This window comes from Grus americana, chromosome 31 (genome assembly GCF_028858705.1).
Source record: "Grus americana isolate bGruAme1 chromosome 31, bGruAme1.mat, whole genome shotgun sequence".
NCBI lineage: Eukaryota > Metazoa > Chordata > Aves > Gruiformes > Gruidae > Grus > Grus americana.
In genome coordinates this window covers 766,025-782,058 of record NC_072882.1, presented here as the reverse complement: position 1 = coordinate 782,058, position 16,034 = coordinate 766,025, and the positions used below count along the sequence as shown (strand labels likewise).

The following is a 16,034-nucleotide window of genomic DNA, read 5'->3' as shown; positions in this document are numbered from 1 at the left end:
GGATATTGGGGTGCGCACTGGGGGACTGGGGATACTGGGGGGACTGGGGGATACTGGGGTGTCCAGTGGGGGCACTGGGGGAGACTTGGGGGACTGGGAGCACTGGGATGTGCGCTGGGGGAGACTGGGGGTTACTGGGGGGGAGCGGGGGGACTGGAGCCACTGGGGAGCACTGGGTCGTGTACTGGGAACACTGGGGCTGCGCTCCAGGGCGTTGCACCGGGGGGACTGGGACATCGCACTGGGGGCGCTGGGGCCGTACTGGGAGCACTGGGGGCACCGGGGGATGGGGATCGGGGATAGTCAGGGAGCACCGGGGGGTCCCGGGGGGGTCCGGGGGTGCAGGGCCGGGGGGTCCCGGGGGGGTCCCGGGGGGGTCCCGGGGGTGCCGGAGCCGCGGGACGGTCCCACGCCGCGATCCCGAGCCGGGGGCTGCAGCCCGGGGGTGCGATCCCGCTGCAGCCCCCGGTGCCCCCCCGGGACCCCCCTTTACCCCCCCCCCCCCCGGGCCGGGGGCACCTGGCGGGGCGGCCCGGGGGGGGGGACGGGACAAGGGGGGGGCCGGACGCCGTTACTTAAGGGCGGCGGCGGGGCCGGGCGCGGGCAGAGCGGGTGGCGGCGGGGACCGGTCCCGGTCCCGGTCCCGGTCCCGGTCCCGGTCCCGGTCCCGGTGCCGCCATGCGGGCGGGCCGCTGGCTTCTACCGGCGCTGCTGCTGCTGGCGGAGGCGGCGGCGGCGGCTCCGGTTGCCGGTGGCGGTGAGGGGGGGCCGGGAACGGCGGCGGCCTCGCCCCGCGGTCCCGGGGAGCCGTGCGGGGTTTACACGCCGGGCTGCGCCCGTGGGCTCCGTTGCATCCCCCGGCCCGGGGAACGCGCCCCGCTCCGCGCCCTGCTCCGGGGCACCGGGCTCTGCCGCCCCCTCCGCGCCCGCCCCGCCGCCACCGGAGCCCCCGCAGGTGAGAGCCGGGGGAACCGGGGCGGGAAGGGGGGGGGGAGGGACCGGGACGGGGCTGGGGGCACCGGGGGTGCGTCCCGGGAGGGCTGGGAGTACCGGGAGACCCCCGGAGCACCGGGGGTGGGATGGGGCACCGGGGGAGGGTCCGGGGGGGCTGGCGGGGAGGGACCGGAGAGCCCCGTACCCCAGGCTCGGTCCGGGGGGGGGGGGTGTCAGGAGGGGGTACGGGGGCACCGGGGAGGGCCTGAACCCCCGGGAGGGACCCGGAGAGCCCCCCCCGTATCTCCGGGACAGCTCCGGGGTGCGGGACGGAGCGGGGTGGGGGGGGTGTGAATCCCGGGGGGGTCCCCGTATCCGGGGGGGGTGAGGGGACCCTTACCCGCGGGAACGGGGGGGAGCGGAGGATGAGAAATGAGGGGGGTCGGGGGGGAAGCGGGGGACCCCCGTATCCCGGGGGGGGCGGGTGGGACCCCCATATCCTGCGGGAGGAGCTGGAAATGGGGAGCGGGGCTCCATATCCCGGGGGGAGCGGGCGGGATCCCCATACGGGGGGGGGGGGGCGCTAGAAAGGGGGGGGGCACCCCCCTAGCCCTGGGGGTGGGGGGGGCGGGAGGGTCCGGGGGACCCCGAATCCCGGGGGGGGGCTGGGGCTCCCCCCAGTGGCAGCGGGCTGGACTGCAGCGGGTGGGGGCCCCGGCTCAGCCCTGACCCCCCCCCCCCCCCAGGGGACACCCCGCAGGAGGGGCCCCCCGCCACGCCGCCCCCCCGGCCCCCCCCGGCTGACGGCAAGGAGGAGCTGGAGACGGTGGGTGCCGGGGAGGGGGGGGGGGGGTGTGGGTGTTACCGGGGATTTGCGGGGGGGGGCCAAGGGGTGCGACCCCCCCCCTGACCCCCCCGCAGGCCCCGTGCCGCGGGCACTTGGCCGCCGTCCTGCAGGAGCTGCGGGCCGGGCTGTACCGCAGCGCCGCCGCCATCTTCCTCCCCAACTGCGACACCCGCGGCTTCTACCGCCCCAAGCAGGTGGGGGGGCACGGGGGGGGGCACGGGGAGGGGGGGGCACACACGGCTCGGACCCCCCCACACAGCACCGGGGGGGTGGGACCCGGCAAAAGCGGCCGTGGGGGCGGGCAGGGGCTGCCGTGCCTCAGTTTCCCCATGTGGGATGGGCGGGGAGGGGGGCGGGGCATCCAGGGACCCCACCCCCCCGCCGGGCCTCGGTTTCCCCGGGGTGGGGGGAGTGGGGCGGGACCCCAATGTCCTGACACCCCCCCTTGTGCCTCAGTTTCCCCGGGGTGGGGGGCTCTGGGGGGAGGGTAGAGCATCCCAGGGTCCCCCCGTGCCTCAGTTTCCCTATGTTGGGGGTGGAGGAGTGCGGGGGACCCCAATATCTCGGGCCCCCCCCCGTGCCTCAGTTTCCCCAGACGGTGAAGCTCAGTTTTGGGGTCCCCCCGTGCCTCAGTTTCCCCTGGGTGGGGGGGTCTGGAGGGGTAGAGGGTCCACAGCCCCCCCGTGCCTCAGTTTCCCATCGTGGGGTGGTCGGGGGGGGGGGTGTAGAGCCTCCCACGGCCCCCCCGTGCCTCAGTTTCCCCCGGGTGGGTGCTCCGGAGGGCAGCGCCCCCCCAAGCCCCCCCCCACCCCAGTCCCCCCCCCCCCCGCAGTGCCGGGCCTCCCAGGGGCCGAAGCGCGGGCAGTGCTGGTGCGTGGACCGGAGGGGGCACCCGCTGGCGGGCACCGAGGGGCAGGGGGGGGCACCCCGCTGCCCCCCGCCTGAGGGGGGCCCGGGGCTGGCACCCCAAAATACAGCGTGACGTGGGGAACGGGGCTCCCGCTGTCTCTGTCTCGGGGGGACACACACACACACCCCCCCCGACGGGGGGCTCACGGGTGCTTTTGGGGTGCACGGACCCCCCCACACACCCGGTTTGTCTTGGCTTTCCCCCCCCTCGTTGGTGCCCCCGGAGCTGCCCCCCTCAGCCCGAAAGTGCCCCCCCGAGCTGTCTCTGCACCCCAAAACTGCCCCCAGACCCTCCAAATACCCCCCAGAGCTGCCCTCAGACCCCCAAATGCCCCCCAGACCTGCCCCCTACGCCCCAAAACTGCCCACTGCCCCCAGAACTGCCCCCAGACCCCCCAAATGCCCCCCCAGAGCTGCCCCCTACACCCCAAAACTGCCCCCGGATCTGCCCCCCCGTACCCTGAACCTGCCCCAGGCCACGCCCCTCCCGCCCCAAGCCACGCCCCCACCCCGGCCCAAGCCAAGCCCCGCCCCCCGCCCCAAGCCACGCCCCGTCGCCAAAGCCACGCCCAAAACGCTGCTCAAGCCACGCCCCCGTTGCCCGGTAACCGCCCTGACTTCCTGGCGGGAGGCGGGAGGCCACGCCCCGCGCGGGACCGGCGTGGAGCGGAGCGCGGTGAGGGGCGCGGGGGCGGCAGAGGGGGTCCGGCGTGATGGGGGGCACCGGGGGGGTCCGGCGTGATGGGGGGCACCGGGGGACACCGGGGGGGTCCGGCGTGATGGGGGACACCGGGGGGGATCGGGGGGGTCCGGCGTGATGGGGGGCACCGGGGGGGATCTGGCGTGATGGGGGGCACCGGGGACACCGGGGGGGTCCGGCGTGATGGGGGACACCGGGGGGGATCGGGGGGGTCCGGCGTGATGGGGGGCACCGGGGGGGATCTGGCGTGATGGGGGGCACCGGGGACACCGGGGGGGTCCGGTGTGATGGGGGACACCGGGGGGATCCGGCGTGTTGGGGGGCACTGGGGGGATCCAGCGTGACGGGGGGCACTGGGGGGAGCGGGGGGGATCCAGCGCCACAGTGAGCTGGGGGGCATCATTCCCCGTGGTGGGCTGGGGGGGGGGGGACATGAGGGTGCCCGGGTGCCACAGCTGGGGGTGGGGACCCACACCGGGGTGACCCCCAGATCCCCTGGCAGGCTGGGGTGGGTGGGACGGACACCCGGGGTCCTGGGGTTGTCCCGTCCCGTGGCCGCAGGTCTGACCCGTCCCCCCCCTCTCCCAGGGCCATGGCGCGGGGCGAGCGGGAGACGCTGCTGGCGCTGCAGCAGGCGCTGCCCGAGGAGCAGTTCCAGGCCCTCAAGTACCTGCTGGAGGACCGGTTGCCGCTGGCGCAGCTGCGTCCCGCCACGCGTCCCGACCTCTGCAGCCTCCTGCTCCAGCGCTTCCCCGGGCGGGCCCTGCGCGTCACCGCCGACCTCCTCCGGAGCATCTCTCGCCACGATCTCGTCCGGCTCTACGGGCTCCCCGGAGCGGAGGATGAGACCCCCGTGGAGAAGGGAGACGCCGTCGGGTCTCGCGCTCCGTCGGGACGCGGGGAGGACGCGGGATGTCCGCCCGTCTCGCTGTCATCCGCGTCTTCCCCTCCGTCGGCGCGTCCGCGGAGGCTGACGGAGAAGGATCTGATCCAGATAGCCCAAAAACTGGGAAAAGAGTGGCAGGAGGTGGGGATAGGATGCCTGGGGATAGAGAGGAGCCGCCTGGACCAAATTCGGGAGGATAACCCCCGTAACGTCGTCATGCAGAGCTTCGAGATGCTGCGGGAGTGGCGGCGCAGGGAGAAGCAGGAGGCCACGGCCCCGCGCCTCCGTGCCTGCCTGGCCCCCGCCAGCCTGGACCCCGAAGTGCTCGACCTCCTCCAGAGCTTCCAGGGGGACTGAGGGGTGGGGGGGGGCCACCTGCTCCCACCCGCCCCCCTGCCGCTCATTTTGGGAGGAAAAGGGAAGAGTAAAAGGTTTTTTTATTCCACCCACGGGGTGTTCTTGGGGTCGGGGCGCTGAGCCCTGCCTGCCTTTATTCTGAATTTAAGGTGGGACGCGGGAGCCGGGAGGAAAGGTGGGCTCCGCTCCTCTTCCTCGGGGCCGGGAGGGTCTCCGGGCGGAGGGGAGGGGGGGTCACGGGGTCCCCACGGGTCCTCACAGATCCCGTCCCAGCCTCTCGATCTCATCCAGGAAGAAATCCAGGTCGTCCTTGGTGACGGCGGGGTTGGTGACGATCTGTCGGAAGAAGTTGACCTTGGCGCCGTGGGGCTGGTAGCCCACCATCATGGACCCCTTCTTCATCATCCTCTCCTTGATGGCGGGAGCCACCTGCACCGCGGGGGGAGATGCCATCACCGCGGGACTGCGGTTGGGGGGGGCGCAATTTGGGGGTTTTGGGGGGGTGTTTTTTTAAGGGGGAAGGGCTGGATCCTGCACTCACCTTCCCCAACCTCGGCCAGTAATCGGGGGAGCCCTCCCTGCCCCGCAGGCTGGGGGGCACGAACCAGAAGCAGAGGTTGATGAATTCCGGCTGCGGAAGGAGGAAGAGGAGGAGGAGGAAAGGGATCTCAGCCCCCCGCCAAGCCCCTGACTCCGGGGAGGGGGCACTGGTTTGCCCCCCACCCCCATTTCGGGATGACCCCAGGGATTTGAACCTCGGGGCTGGTGGTTCCGCGCCCCGGGGCTCAGCGATGCCGTAGGGTGTTGTTAAGGGGGACGCCCGCACACACATAAACCCCCCCGGCCGTGGTTCGGCAGAGCCGTACCTCTAGCACCAGCTGGAAGCCGTCCCTCCTCTTCACCTCCTCGGCCAGGTACCTGGGGAGGAAGGAGAGCGTGAAGCCCCAGAATTGGGGCGTCGTGTCCCCCCCCCCTCCCCGTCCCGGCGCTCACCGGGTGAAGGCGAAGGCCCGCTCGACGCGGCGCGCCAGCCCCTCGGTCCCGGCAGCTTTCCAGAGGAGCCAGAGCTTGAGGCAATCCACCCGTCGGCCGCACTGCGGGGTCTTGTCCCCCGTGTCGTAGGTGACGTCATAAAATTTATCGGTTTGGAAGAGGTACGTGGCGCCGGCGCCGTGGCAGCGTTGGAGGAGACCCTGGGGGAGACGGCGGTCACCCCCCCCCCCCAAACCGGCATGGGGGAACCGCGGAGGGGAGGGGGCCGCGGGACCTACGGAGGCGTCGCGGAGCAGGAAGGCCGAACACTGCAGTCCCACCGTCAGCATCTTGTGGGGGTTCCAGGCCACCGAGTCGGCCCTGCGAGGGAGGGGAGTTTAAGAGGGGTCCCCGAGTCCTTAAACGGGGAGTTTTGAGCCCATTTTGTGGGGAGCCCGGAGGTGGGGAGGGTTACTCGCCTCTCGATGCCGGCCAGGAGGTGCCGGTGTTTGCTGGAGAGCAGGGCGCTGCCGCCCCAGGCCGCCTGTGGGGCAGAGAGAGGGGGCTCAAAGCCGGCGCCGTCCCTGTGGGCACCCCAGGATGGTGGGGGCCAGCCAGGGGGTCCCGTGGGGACGTGCGCGCGTGTCCCCCCCCACCCCAGATCTCCCCCCCGTTACTCACGTCCACGTGGAACCAGAGGCCGTGGCGCTGGCAGACGTCGGCGATGCTGCCCAGCGGGTCGAAGGCGCCCAGGACGGTGGTGCCGCAGGTGGCGCAGACGAAGAAAGGCTCGGCGCCCTGGGCGGGGGGGGGGGGACAGGGGACATTGGGACGGGGCAGGGGAGCCCTTTGTGGACAGCTCTGCCTCAGCACCCCGACTCAGCACCCCACGGCCGCTCCCCTCTGCCCCCCAGCCCGCCTCACCTCAGCTTTCGCCCTCTGGATCTCCTTCTCCAGCTCCTCAGGGATCATCTTCCCCCTGAGGGATGGGGAACAAAATAAAATGGCAGCGGGGACGGGGCGGGGAAGCGGAGCGGGCGCAGCCCGGCTGGGATCGACCCCGGCACACTCGCCTCTCGTCGGTGCCGACCAGGTGGACGTTGTCGGTGCCGATGCCCAGGAACGCGGCTCCTTTCTGGATGGAGTAGTGGCTCTGAGCGGGGAGAAGACGGGGGTCAGATCTGGGGAGGAGGGGGGGCCGATCCCTTCCCGTTTTCCCGCCCCGGGGCTGGCAGACCCCGCTCCGCACCTCCCGGGAGGTGAAGAGGGCCAGGCGCGGCAGAGCCCAGCTGCCCTTCCGCCGGCTCTCCGGGAAACGGTGGAACCGGGCCACGTTCATGGCATACATGTTGGAGATGGAGCCTCCTGCCAGGGGACAGGGACGCCCGCGTCACAGCCGGGGAGGGTGACGAGCCACCACCGGGGTCACAGGCGGGGACAGGGACGAGGACAAGCCACCGGCGGGGCCGGGAGCGATTCGGGTACCCGGGGAGAAGATGCCGTCACCGCTGCTCCAGCCCACCAGCTCCCGCAGCTTGGCCAGCACCACCTCCTCCATCAGCACGAAGACCGGGGCGATCTCATAGGTGTATCTACGGGGGGGACACGGCACCCGTGGGGGGGGGACACCTCACCCCCACCTCTCCTCCAGGCTCTCCGAAACCTCGGCATCCCAAAACATCCCCGCTTAGAGCCACCCCCGCCTATTTTCGGGCACGTACTGGCTGGTGTTGAGGGCCTCGGTGATCATGCGTCCCGCCAGTGCGTGGTGGTCCAGGCCGGAGAAGAGCTGGTTGAAGAAGCGAGGGTGACCTGGTGGGGGGCGAGACGGGGACAGCGTCAGGGGCAGGGGGACAGGAGCCACCCCCCCCCGGCCCCCTCCTCACGGGACCCCCGTCACCATGCGGACTCAGGCCCTGGGGACGCTGCCACGAGGGGGCAACCGTCACCCGTGGGAGTGGGGCCACCTCCAGACCGGTGTGTGGGACAGGGACATGAAGAGGGCTGTGCCTGGACCTGGGCATGTGACAGGGACACGAGTGGGGGACGTGCCCGGACTCGTGACCCTGGGACAGCGACTGGCTGGGGTGGGGAGGCAGCCTTGAACTGGGAGCAGCTGGGGCCAAACTGGGAGTATCTGGGGACGAACTGGGAGCAGCTGGGATCGAACTGGGAGCAGCTGGGGCGCGGGCAGCGGTGCTCACAGGTTTTGACGCTGTAGCGGATGACGTCCCGGCAGCGCTCCAGCAGCCTCTCCGGCGGCTCCCCGCCGCTCCGCAGCTCCAGGTCCAGCAGCTCCCGCAGCTCCTGGGGCTCCTTCCAGTCACAGACCTGCGGGGAAGGGGGGGACACACGCGATGGGGACAGGAGCTGACCCCCACCAGGCAGGGACCCCGTCACCTCGCTGAGGGGGCTCCGGGTCTCACCTACCTTTTCGGTCACATCTGTCCCTCTCCGCACGGCTTCATCCAACAGGACCTGGAAGGCTTCCCGCAGGAATTCCTCCCCGGCTGCTTTATCCAAGCCGGGATGCTCCAGCCGGTTGCTCTCCGCCGTCATTCCGATCCCGGCCCGCTCATCCATGGCGGGGCAGCCACAGGACCCTCGTCACCCCCCGCCACCTTCCCTCCCTGTCCGAGGGTCGGCGGGACGTGCCGGCCGGGAAGCGTGGTGGGATGAGGTGCTCCCGGCTCTCACCTCGTCCAGGCTGGGATTTTCCTCTCGGCCACGTCGTCGCAAAGGGACAAGGGACAAAGTACACAGCTGAGAAAAGCGGCTCTTAAAGGAGCACCTGGGGCAGGGGGGGGTGTCCCCAAAGTCGTGCCCCCGCCCTGAGGGGGGGTGTCTTGGAGCCAGGCAGCTGCCCGCACGCAGGCAGGGGTGGCAAAGCGGGGACGGTGTCTCCGGGGAGCTGCGGGAAGAGGAGCACAGTCAGCAGAGAGCAGCCATCCCCCATGTCCCCCCCTCGCAGCCCGTACAGCCCGGGGGAGGGGGTGCAGCCCAGGGTGGGGGTCGTCCTGTGCTGTCCCCCCCGCCTCGAGTGTGGGGTCCTCACCAAAAGCACCAGGGTGCCGGGGCGGAAGCAGGGGGACAGGGACAGGGCTGTACCCCATTGTGGGGCAGCAGTGGGGGGACACCCAGCGCTGCCATCCCCCCTCCCCAATGCCAGGGCCGCCCAGCCGGCAGGGGACACGGGACAGGGACACCGGGAGCCCCCAGCCAGGGACAGGCCTGTCCCCAACCGTGAGCGGGGACGGGGAGACTCGTGTGTGTGTGTGTGTGTGTGTGTGTGTGTCCGGGCATGGCCTGATGCCGTGGGGACGGGCAGGAGCTGCCCCGGGGGGGGGGGCAATAAGGTGGGGGGACAGAGGAAGGAGGGCACCAACCCCCCGAGGCGGTCACGGTGGGATGGGCCCACGCAGGGGGTCGTAGTGGGGTGTTGGGGGGGGGGGGGGGAAACTCCCCCCAGGGGCAACGAGGGGGGACAGGGCCAACCCCGGGGAGGGGGGCAAGAACGGCGGGGCACCCGCTCCCCGGGGCAATGACGTACAGGCAGCTCCCTCGGGGTAACCAGGGCGGGCAGCGGGGCCCAGGCCCGGTCTCAGGCCCAGGCTCAGGCCCAGGCCCAGGCCCAGGCTCAGCCCCGCCGCCGGACCAGGCCGCGCCGCCGCCCCCCCGCCCCCCGTTTCCCCGGCAACAGCCCGATTCCAAGATGGCGCCGCAGCAGTCGGTGTCGCCGAGTAGCTCTACGCATGCGCGGTACAACCCACTTCCTGCCGTTCCCCGCCGGAAGCTCTAAACGGAGGGGCGGGTGTTTCCGGTTCCGGGTCGGCGGCGGCGGCCGAGGAAGGGGGGGGGGCGCTGGGGCCGCGGCTGTTTGTAAACTTGTCGGTGCGGCGGGCGGCGCGGAGCGGAGCGCGGAGGGGCCGCGGCAGGTACGGACCCGCCCCTTCCCGCCGGCACGGAGCGTCAAGGGGGGGGCCCGGACCGGTACGGCCCAGCACGGCCTAGCCCAGCCCAGCCCAACACAGCGGGGGCCTCCCGCGCGCGCCTCACCGGGCCCTGCCGCGCGCGCCGCCGCTTCAGCCCCGCCCCCACCGGGCGGCACCGGGAAAAGTGGGGGGGGGAACCGGGGAGGGGGGGGGGGAACCGGGGAGGGACCGGGGGGGGGCGATGGCGGGGCGGGCCCGGCGCGCAGGCGCGGTGCGCTCCCACCGGGAGGGGCGGCCCCTCCGCCGGGGGGGGGTCACTCCTTTGCCCCGGGGTGACCCCCCCCGGTGTCCTCCCCTTCCCCGGGCCCCCCCGGTGTCACCCCGCCCCGGGCCCCCCCTCACACACGCACAGGATTCTCCCCCTCTCCGGGTCATCACCCCACCCCCCCCCCCCTCCGTGTCACCCCCCCCGCGTCACCTCCCCCGGGACACCCCCGTGCCTACCCCCCCTTGTCACCCCCCAGGGTCACCCACCCCCCCGTGTCGCCCCGCCCTGGGACGCCCCTTACACACAGGGTGACCCCCCCGGATCACCCCCAGGATCACCACCCTCCCCCAACATGTCACCCTGCCCTGGGACAATCCCCCCCTGCACCCCCAGAATCACCCACCCCCCTGTGTCACCCCCACCTCCCCCGGGACACCGCCCCACACCCACCCCCCAAGCCCCCACCTTCCCCCCCCCCAGGTCATTGTCACCCCCTTTGCCACTGTCCCCCCCCCAAGTGTCATCACCCCCCCAAACCGAGCCACCCCGCGCCCAAATTGTCCCCGTGGGGCGTCCGGCTGGGGCGCAGCGAGGACAAAGACCCCCCCCCACACCTTAAGGCAGGTGTCCCCCCTCTCACCACGGGGGTGTGTGTGCCCCCCCCCCCCAATAACCGTCCCCTCCCTCCCCGCAGGCGAAGACCCGCAGCAGCAGCAGCGGTGGCGGCGGCGGGGAGCCGGCTCCCACCCCGGGGGTGGGAAGGAAGATGTCCCCTCTCTAAGAAGCGTTACGGGCAGCTGCCCGTCCTGCCTAACCCTGCCTAACCCTGCCAGCCCCCCCAGGGGTTGAGGAGGAAGCGCCTCACCGCACCCGCGGCACCGGGGCAAAGATGTCGGCAAAGTGGAGGGTACTGGACGAGCCCGGCAAAAAAAAAAAAAAAAATGATTAACTGAACCCACCTTTCTAACCGTTAAAAAAATTCTTTTCCTGGGCGAGAATTAAGGCTAAAGAATTGTTACAATCCGTTTGTCGAGGACAGACAGACAGACACAAGATGGCTCAGGTAATGAGCCCCAATTTTCCCACCCGTACCCCAAGATCCGAAGCCGAGAAGCGGGGAGGGGGGGGAGAGCGCTCGGCCCGGCAGCTCCCTCCCCGCCGGGGCGGCGGGTGCCGGCGCGGGGGCCCCCCCTCCTCGCCCCCTTCCGTCACCCCATCACCCTCCCCGTCCCGGGTCCTTTCCGGAGCCGGCGGAGTTTTCCCGGCCGCCGTTCCAGGGACCGTCCGAACTCTCCCGTTAGCCATTAGGTCCTCGGTGGGTTTCACGAAAAAGGGGATTTATGGGGGGGCGGGGGGGGGTCTCGTGCCTCCCCCCCCTCCCCTTCCCCTCCCGCCCCGTTTTATCGCTCGGTCGAAGGCGTCCGGTCTCCGTTCCCCCGGCAAGGGTTTGGTGTTTGGTTTTTGGTTCGTTTAAAGGGTCCGGCGAGGGGGGGGGGGGGCGGCGCAGGGCGGGGGGGTTCCTTAGCCGGGCGTTAGCCTGCAGCTCGGCCGCCTCTCCCCCCCCTCTCCCGGCAGGCGAGTCTCCTGGCCTGCGAGGGCCTCTCCGGCGTCTGCCTCGTGCCGACCGTGGCCAGCAAGAAGATGATGCCGAAACAAAGCTCGAAACAAGGCGAGAGCAGGGAGAGGGGGAGCAGCCCCGACGTGCTGGTACGGCCGCAGGGAGAGGGGTCGGGGTCGGGGACGGGGGGGGGCTCTGCTGGGATTCCCTCCTCCCTTCCGGCGGTTCTTTCCCCCTTGAGTTGGGTTCTTTCCTCCTTTAATTCGGGGTTTTCCTCCCTTAATTTGCCTTTTTCCTCCTTTAATTCGGGTTTTTCCTCCTTTAATTCGGGTTTTTCCTCCTTTAATTCGGGTTTTTCCTCCCTTAATTTGCCTTTTTCCTCCTTTAATTTGGGGTTTTTTCTCCATTAATTTGATTTTTCCTGCTTCAGTTTGATCCTTTCCCCCTTTAGTTTGTTTTTTCCTCTCCTAATTTGATTTTTCCCCCCATCTAATTTGTTTTTCCCCCCATCTAATTTGTTTTTCCCCCCATCTAATTTGTTTTTCCCCCCATCTAATTTGTTTTTCCCCCCATCTAATTTGTTTTTCCCCCCATCTAATTTGTTTTTCCCCCCATCTAATTTGTTTTTCCCCCCATCTAATTTGTTTTTCCCCCCATCTAATTTGTTTTTCCCCCCATCTAATTTGTTTTTCCCCCCATCTAATTTGTTTTTCCCCCCATCTAATTTGTTTTTCCCCCCATCTAATTTGTTTTTCCCCCCATCTAATTTGTTTTTCCCCCCATCTAATTTGTTTTTCCCCCCATCTAATTTGTTTTTCCCCCCATCTAATTTGTTTTTCCCCCCATCTAATTTGTTTTTCCCCCCATCTAATTCGTTTTTCCCCCCATCTAATTCGTTTTTCCCCCCATCTAATTCGTTTTTCCCCCCATCTAATTCGTTTTTCCCCCCATCTAATTCGTTTTTCCCCCATCTAATTTGTTTTTTCCCCCCATCTAATTCGTTTTTTCCCCCCATCTAATTCGTTTTTTCCCCCCATCTAATTCGTTTTTTCCCCCCATCTAATTCGTTTTTTCCCCCCTTTAATTTGCTTTCCCCCCCCTCTAATTCCATTTTCTCCTCCTCCAATTCCTCTTCCCCCTCCTTTAACATCACTTCCCCCTCCCTCAATCTGATTTTCTCGAGGCTCTCCGTCAGGACGCCGACAAATCCCGCAGCCGCAAAGAAGAGGAAGCAGCCGAGGCGTCGCAGCCGAAGAAATCCATAAAAAAGGCAGGTCCTGGGACCCCGATTTCGGGGGGCGGGGGGAATGGTGGTGGTGGTGGGGGGGGTCCCGGGGCAGGAACGGGCGCGACTGACCCAGCCCTCCCTCCCCGTGCCAGCGCCGCAAGCGGGTGGCCGGCGCCGAGGGACCCAGCCGCTCCTCCCGGAGAGGATCCCGCCTCGGCAGCCAGGTTTGCCGCCGTGGAGGAGGAGGAGGAGGAAGATTTCCCGAACTCCGGCAGGCGCAGGACGGCCGGGGGGAGGTTCTGGGGGGTAGATTTTTGCCCCCCCAGCCTCCCCGCGCTGATGAGGGGGGGGGTCTCTGCTTTGTAGGTGGTGGTGATCAAGCAGAACGGCTCCTTCCAGCTGGGGATCCCCAAAAATTTCATCTGCGAGCAGTGCTTCGGCGCCTTCCGCAGCAGCTACCACCTCAAGCGACACATCCTCATCCACACCGGTAACGGCAGGCGCCCCCCGGCCTCCCCTCCTCATTAACGCCCCCTTCGTTAATTAACCAGCCTCGTTCCTTCGCGCGTGTCGTGTGTGTGTCCCCCCCCCCACGCCCTCTTCCAGGCGAGAAACCTTTCGAGTGCGACGTGTGCGACATGCGCTTCATCCAGAAATACCACCTGGAGCGTCACAAGCGCGTTCACAGCGGGGAGAAACCCTACCAGTGCGAGCGCTGCATGCAGGTACCGCTCCGGGAGAGCCGGGATCCGCTCCCTACGGAGCCGGATAAACCTCCGGAGCGGGGGGAACCCCCCTGCTGAGGGACGGTAACCCCCCCCCTTTTTTATTCCGCAGAGCTTCTCCAGGACAGACCGGCTCCTGAGACACAAACGAATGTGCCAAGGTTGCCAAACCAAGACCCCCGACTCGCAGCTGTTGCTCTAGGAGCCGAGTTAAACCCCGGTACCGGCCGGGAACGCCGACGGCAGCTCCGGGGATGGTTGTTTTAACCTTCCTCCCCTCCCATCCTCTTCTTCTTCTTCGTTTCTCCTGGGTTTTTTCGCCTCCCCGTTCCAGCTCCCCGCCGCGGGGACGGGGAAGAGCCGGCCGCTCGCCCGGACTTTGAGCCGACGGCACCGTACATAACTCGGAAGATGATCGGGAAAAACCTCCCCCCGACCGGCAGAAACCGCGGGCAGCTGCCTATAAACCTGCCTCTTATTTTCCCCCCGCTCCCCCCCTTCCCTCCGTTTTATTCCCAAATCCTGTCGTCCCCCCCCACCCCTCTCAGGAAAGGCTTGGAGCCCCAAGCCGGCCTAAAGCAGAGCAAAACCGGGACTTCTCCAGCCCCGACCGCTTCCTTTCGGCCGCCGGACGGGCTCGCGCAGGCGCTCGGCTCTCAGGTAGGAGGGTCTGCAGGGAGGAACCGTTTCTAACCCCTTTTTTGGGTTTTTTTTTTTTTGATTTTTTTTTTCTTTTTTGAGATGAAAAACAAGCACTGGCGAGGCCACGGTGGCTTCGGTTGGGGAAGGGGGGGGGGGGGGCCCTCGTCCCGGCGGCGCTTCCCTTTCGAGTTTCTTCATGGTTTTATTTTTGGTTTTCTTCTTTCCGCGCGTTTTGGGGCCGTTGCCTTCGCTCGCCTCCGCCCCGGCTGCGGTGGGGGCGGGTGGGGGGCCGGGCGCCGTTTGGGGCCGTTTGCCGGAAAACCCCGATGCCGAGGGAAGGACCCTCGACCCAAACAGCCCCTGAGCCGCGGGGGGGGGGGGGGGGTACGGCAGGCGGGGAGCGGCCAGGGAGTGACCCCCCCCCCCCAGGCTCCCAGCCCTCCTCCCTGCGGAGGGGGGGGGTCTCACCCCTGCTCCCCCCCCCCAAGTCGCGTTTTGGGGATGCCGGAGAAGAGCCGGGTTTTTTGGGGACAGTCGCGGGGACGCCGCTGGTGCCTGGCAGCCCCCCCAGTTCCTTCTGCGCCCTCCCCCCCCGAAGCACAGACTGCTTCCCACGCCGGGGAAGGGGGGGGCGAAGGGGCCAAATTTGGCTGCCGTGACCCCCCCCACCCCGATTCCGGCGCCCTGTTCTTCTCCCCGGCGCTGCCGGGAGCCGGCGCGGGCACCGAATGCAGCCGGGGAGGGGGGGGCAGAATTTTGTGCCGTTCCCATTGATGCCGCCTCGGGACCCCCCAATGGACAAGAGACACCCCCCCCGTTTTGGGACACCCCCCTCCCGGCGATGCCGCGAGAAGAGTTTTGGCTCGGGCAGCTCCCGGCACGGGGCGGCAGGCAGCGGCAGGCAGCGGCAGGCAGGAGCTGGGCCCCCCCCCCAGCCAAACTCCGTCCCCGTTGGCCTTTTGAGCCTCTCCGGGATCGGGGGGGGGTGGGGGGGCCAGGAAGGGTTTTGGGGGCTGCGGGGGGGTCACACCCTGCCCCAGCGTGGGAAAGCCGGGCGGGTGCTGACTGAAACTGGGAGCGAAACCGGCAGCACCGGGGTTTCACCGGCTGCACCCAGCCCCCCCGGGCCCCCCCATACCCAAGGAGGGGGCACAGGGGTCCCCCCTGCACCCCCAGCCCTCCCCCGGCTTTGTTTTTTGGGGTGTTTTTTGGTTGTTTTTTGGGGTTTCGTACACTTCTTTTGCTATGGGGGAAGGGGAGGGGGGGTGGGGGGGTCAGGGTGCGGCCCGGGGGGGGGGTGGGGGGGGTCAGGGTGCGGCCCCGGGGCTGACCCTGCGTCACTTTTAAACCGTAGTTTTTTCTAAGCCGTCCCCAGGTCACCCCCCCCCCCCCGCAGCGTCGGTCCCCGTCCCCCCCCCCGGCCTTTAGGGTTTATTTAAATAAAAACTCGTCGGGTTTTTTTCTTTTTCTAACCCCGAGTCCGCTTCTTATTTTGGGGGGGGGATTAACAGCAAACCCCCCCCCCCTCCAGCACCCACTTTCCTCCCCCCCAGGGACCCACCGGCGCGGGGAGGTGCCGGTGTCACAGGTTGGGGACACGGTGGCTGCTTTTATTTGGGGGGGGGGGGGGGGCACAGCAAGGCGCGGGGGAACACGCACACGGCGGGGGGGGGGGGGTGTGCAAGGATGAGGGGGGGGGTCCCAGCGGGGTGGGGGCCACGCACGGTGGCTTTGGGGTGTCCCCGTGGTCCCCTCAGTCCGGGCAGTAGTGGGGGTTGACGGTGGTGGTGGTGGCACTCTTGAAGAGGGGGTTGTTCTGTGGGGACACGGGGGGGTCACGGCCCTGACCGCGTGGGGGGGGGGGGGTGACCCCCATTTGGGGATGGGGTACATGGAGAGGGGGGGGTCACCTCGTTCCAGCGGGCGCGCTGGCGTTCCCGTTGGAAGTGCCGGTATTCCCGCCGGTCGTGGATCTCCAGGGTCAGGCGGTACAGCCCCACGGCCACCAGCCCCACGGCCACCAGCCCGGCCACCAGCCCGGCCACCAGCCTGGCCACCAGCCCCGCCGCGGCCCCCG

The 16,034-nt window shown here is 69.0% G+C and overlaps 4 protein-coding genes across 11 annotated transcripts; 3 read left to right on the top strand and 1 right to left on the bottom strand.

Annotated features, from left to right (window-relative positions):
• Positions 1-653: 653 nt before the first annotated feature.
• On the top strand, positions 654-3,012 carry IGFBP6 (insulin like growth factor binding protein 6). 2 transcript variants are annotated; one of them, XM_054807191.1, is made up of 4 exons: positions 654-955; positions 1,680-1,759; positions 1,891-1,974; positions 2,613-3,012. In XM_054807191.1, the coding sequence occupies exons 1-4, from the start codon at positions 679-681 to the stop codon at positions 2,760-2,762; spliced, it is 591 nt and encodes a 196-aa protein (XP_054663166.1). In that variant the 5' UTR covers positions 654-678; the 3' UTR covers positions 2,763-3,012. The 2 variants fall into 2 exon arrangements, with proteins under 2 accessions (XP_054663166.1, XP_054663165.1); XM_054807190.1 differs by having other exon boundaries at positions 1,855-1,974; positions 2,613-3,009.
• Positions 3,013-3,168: 156 nt separating this feature from the next.
• LOC129198113 (death domain-containing protein CRADD-like) lies at positions 3,169-4,719 on the top strand. 2 transcript variants are annotated; one of them, XM_054807179.1, is made up of 3 exons: positions 3,169-3,365; positions 3,978-4,416; positions 4,498-4,719. In XM_054807179.1, the coding sequence occupies exons 2-3, from the start codon at positions 3,982-3,984 to the stop codon at positions 4,630-4,632; spliced, it is 570 nt and encodes a 189-aa protein (XP_054663154.1). In that variant the 5' UTR covers positions 3,169-3,365; positions 3,978-3,981; the 3' UTR covers positions 4,633-4,719. The 2 variants fall into 2 exon arrangements, with proteins under 2 accessions (XP_054663154.1, XP_054663153.1); XM_054807178.1 differs by having other exon boundaries at positions 3,173-3,365; positions 3,978-4,719.
• On the bottom strand, positions 4,695-9,307 carry CSAD (cysteine sulfinic acid decarboxylase). The gene is made up of 15 exons (XM_054807141.1): positions 9,155-9,307; positions 8,035-8,515; positions 7,809-7,935; positions 7,326-7,416; positions 7,090-7,196; positions 6,854-6,969; positions 6,678-6,757; positions 6,529-6,583; positions 6,286-6,402; positions 6,084-6,148; positions 5,904-5,985; positions 5,626-5,825; positions 5,499-5,550; positions 5,174-5,263; positions 4,695-5,061 (listed from the first exon to the last, which is right to left on the bottom strand). Exons 2-15 carry the CDS (start codon positions 8,185-8,187, stop codon positions 4,888-4,890), a joined length of 1,509 nt encoding a protein of 502 aa, XP_054663116.1. The 5' UTR covers positions 8,188-8,515; positions 9,155-9,307; the 3' UTR covers positions 4,695-4,887.
• Positions 9,308-9,399: 92 nt separating this feature from the next.
• ZNF740 (zinc finger protein 740) lies at positions 9,400-15,298 on the top strand. Of its 6 annotated transcripts, none has more exons than XM_054807184.1 (8): positions 9,400-9,539; positions 10,499-10,711; positions 11,380-11,511; positions 12,558-12,632; positions 12,743-12,814; positions 12,957-13,080; positions 13,197-13,315; positions 13,428-15,297. In XM_054807184.1, exons 2-8 carry the CDS (start codon positions 10,694-10,696, stop codon positions 13,515-13,517), a joined length of 630 nt encoding a protein of 209 aa, XP_054663159.1. In that variant the 5' UTR covers positions 9,400-9,539; positions 10,499-10,693; the 3' UTR covers positions 13,518-15,297. The 6 variants fall into 6 exon arrangements, with proteins under 6 accessions (XP_054663159.1, XP_054663161.1, XP_054663157.1 ...); XM_054807182.1 differs by having other exon boundaries at positions 9,401-9,539; positions 12,546-12,632; positions 13,428-15,294; XM_054807183.1 differs by having other exon boundaries at positions 9,402-9,539; positions 10,499-10,867; positions 12,546-12,632; positions 13,428-15,290.
• The last annotated feature ends 736 nt before the right edge of the window (positions 15,299-16,034 follow it).

Bases quoted from the DNA above. Each gene is read 5' to 3' on its own strand.
- ZNF740 (XM_054807182.1), top strand. The intron at 11,512-12,545 runs GTACGGCCGCAG...GATTTTCTCGAG, and splicing joins GGAGCAGCCCCGACGTGCTG to GCTCTCCGTCAGGACGCCGA. The intron at 13,316-13,427 runs GTACCGCTCCGG...TTTATTCCGCAG, and splicing joins AGTGCGAGCGCTGCATGCAG to AGCTTCTCCAGGACAGACCG.
- CSAD (XM_054807141.1), bottom strand. From the start codon at position 8,187: ATGGATGAGCGGGCCGGGATCGGAATGACGGCGGAGAGCAACCGGCTG. The intron at 7,417-7,808 runs GTGAGCACCGCT...GCCCCCCACCAG, and splicing joins CCGCTACAGCGTCAAAACCT to GTCACCCTCGCTTCTTCAAC. The intron at 5,986-6,083 runs GCGAGTAACCCT...CCTCCCTCGCAG, and splicing joins CTCCTGGCCGGCATCGAGAG to GGCCGACTCGGTGGCCTGGA.
- IGFBP6 (XM_054807190.1), top strand. From the start codon at position 679: ATGCGGGCGGGCCGCTGGCTTCTACCGGCGCTGCTGCTGCTGGCGGAG. The intron at 956-1,679 runs GTGAGAGCCGGG...CCCCCCCCCCAG, and splicing joins CGCCACCGGAGCCCCCGCAG to GGGACACCCCGCAGGAGGGG. The intron at 1,760-1,854 runs GTGGGTGCCGGG...ACCCCCCCGCAG, and splicing joins GCAAGGAGGAGCTGGAGACG to GCCCCGTGCCGCGGGCACTT.
- LOC129198113 (XM_054807178.1), top strand. From the start codon at position 3,982: ATGGCGCGGGGCGAGCGGGAGACGCTGCTGGCGCTGCAGCAGGCGCTG.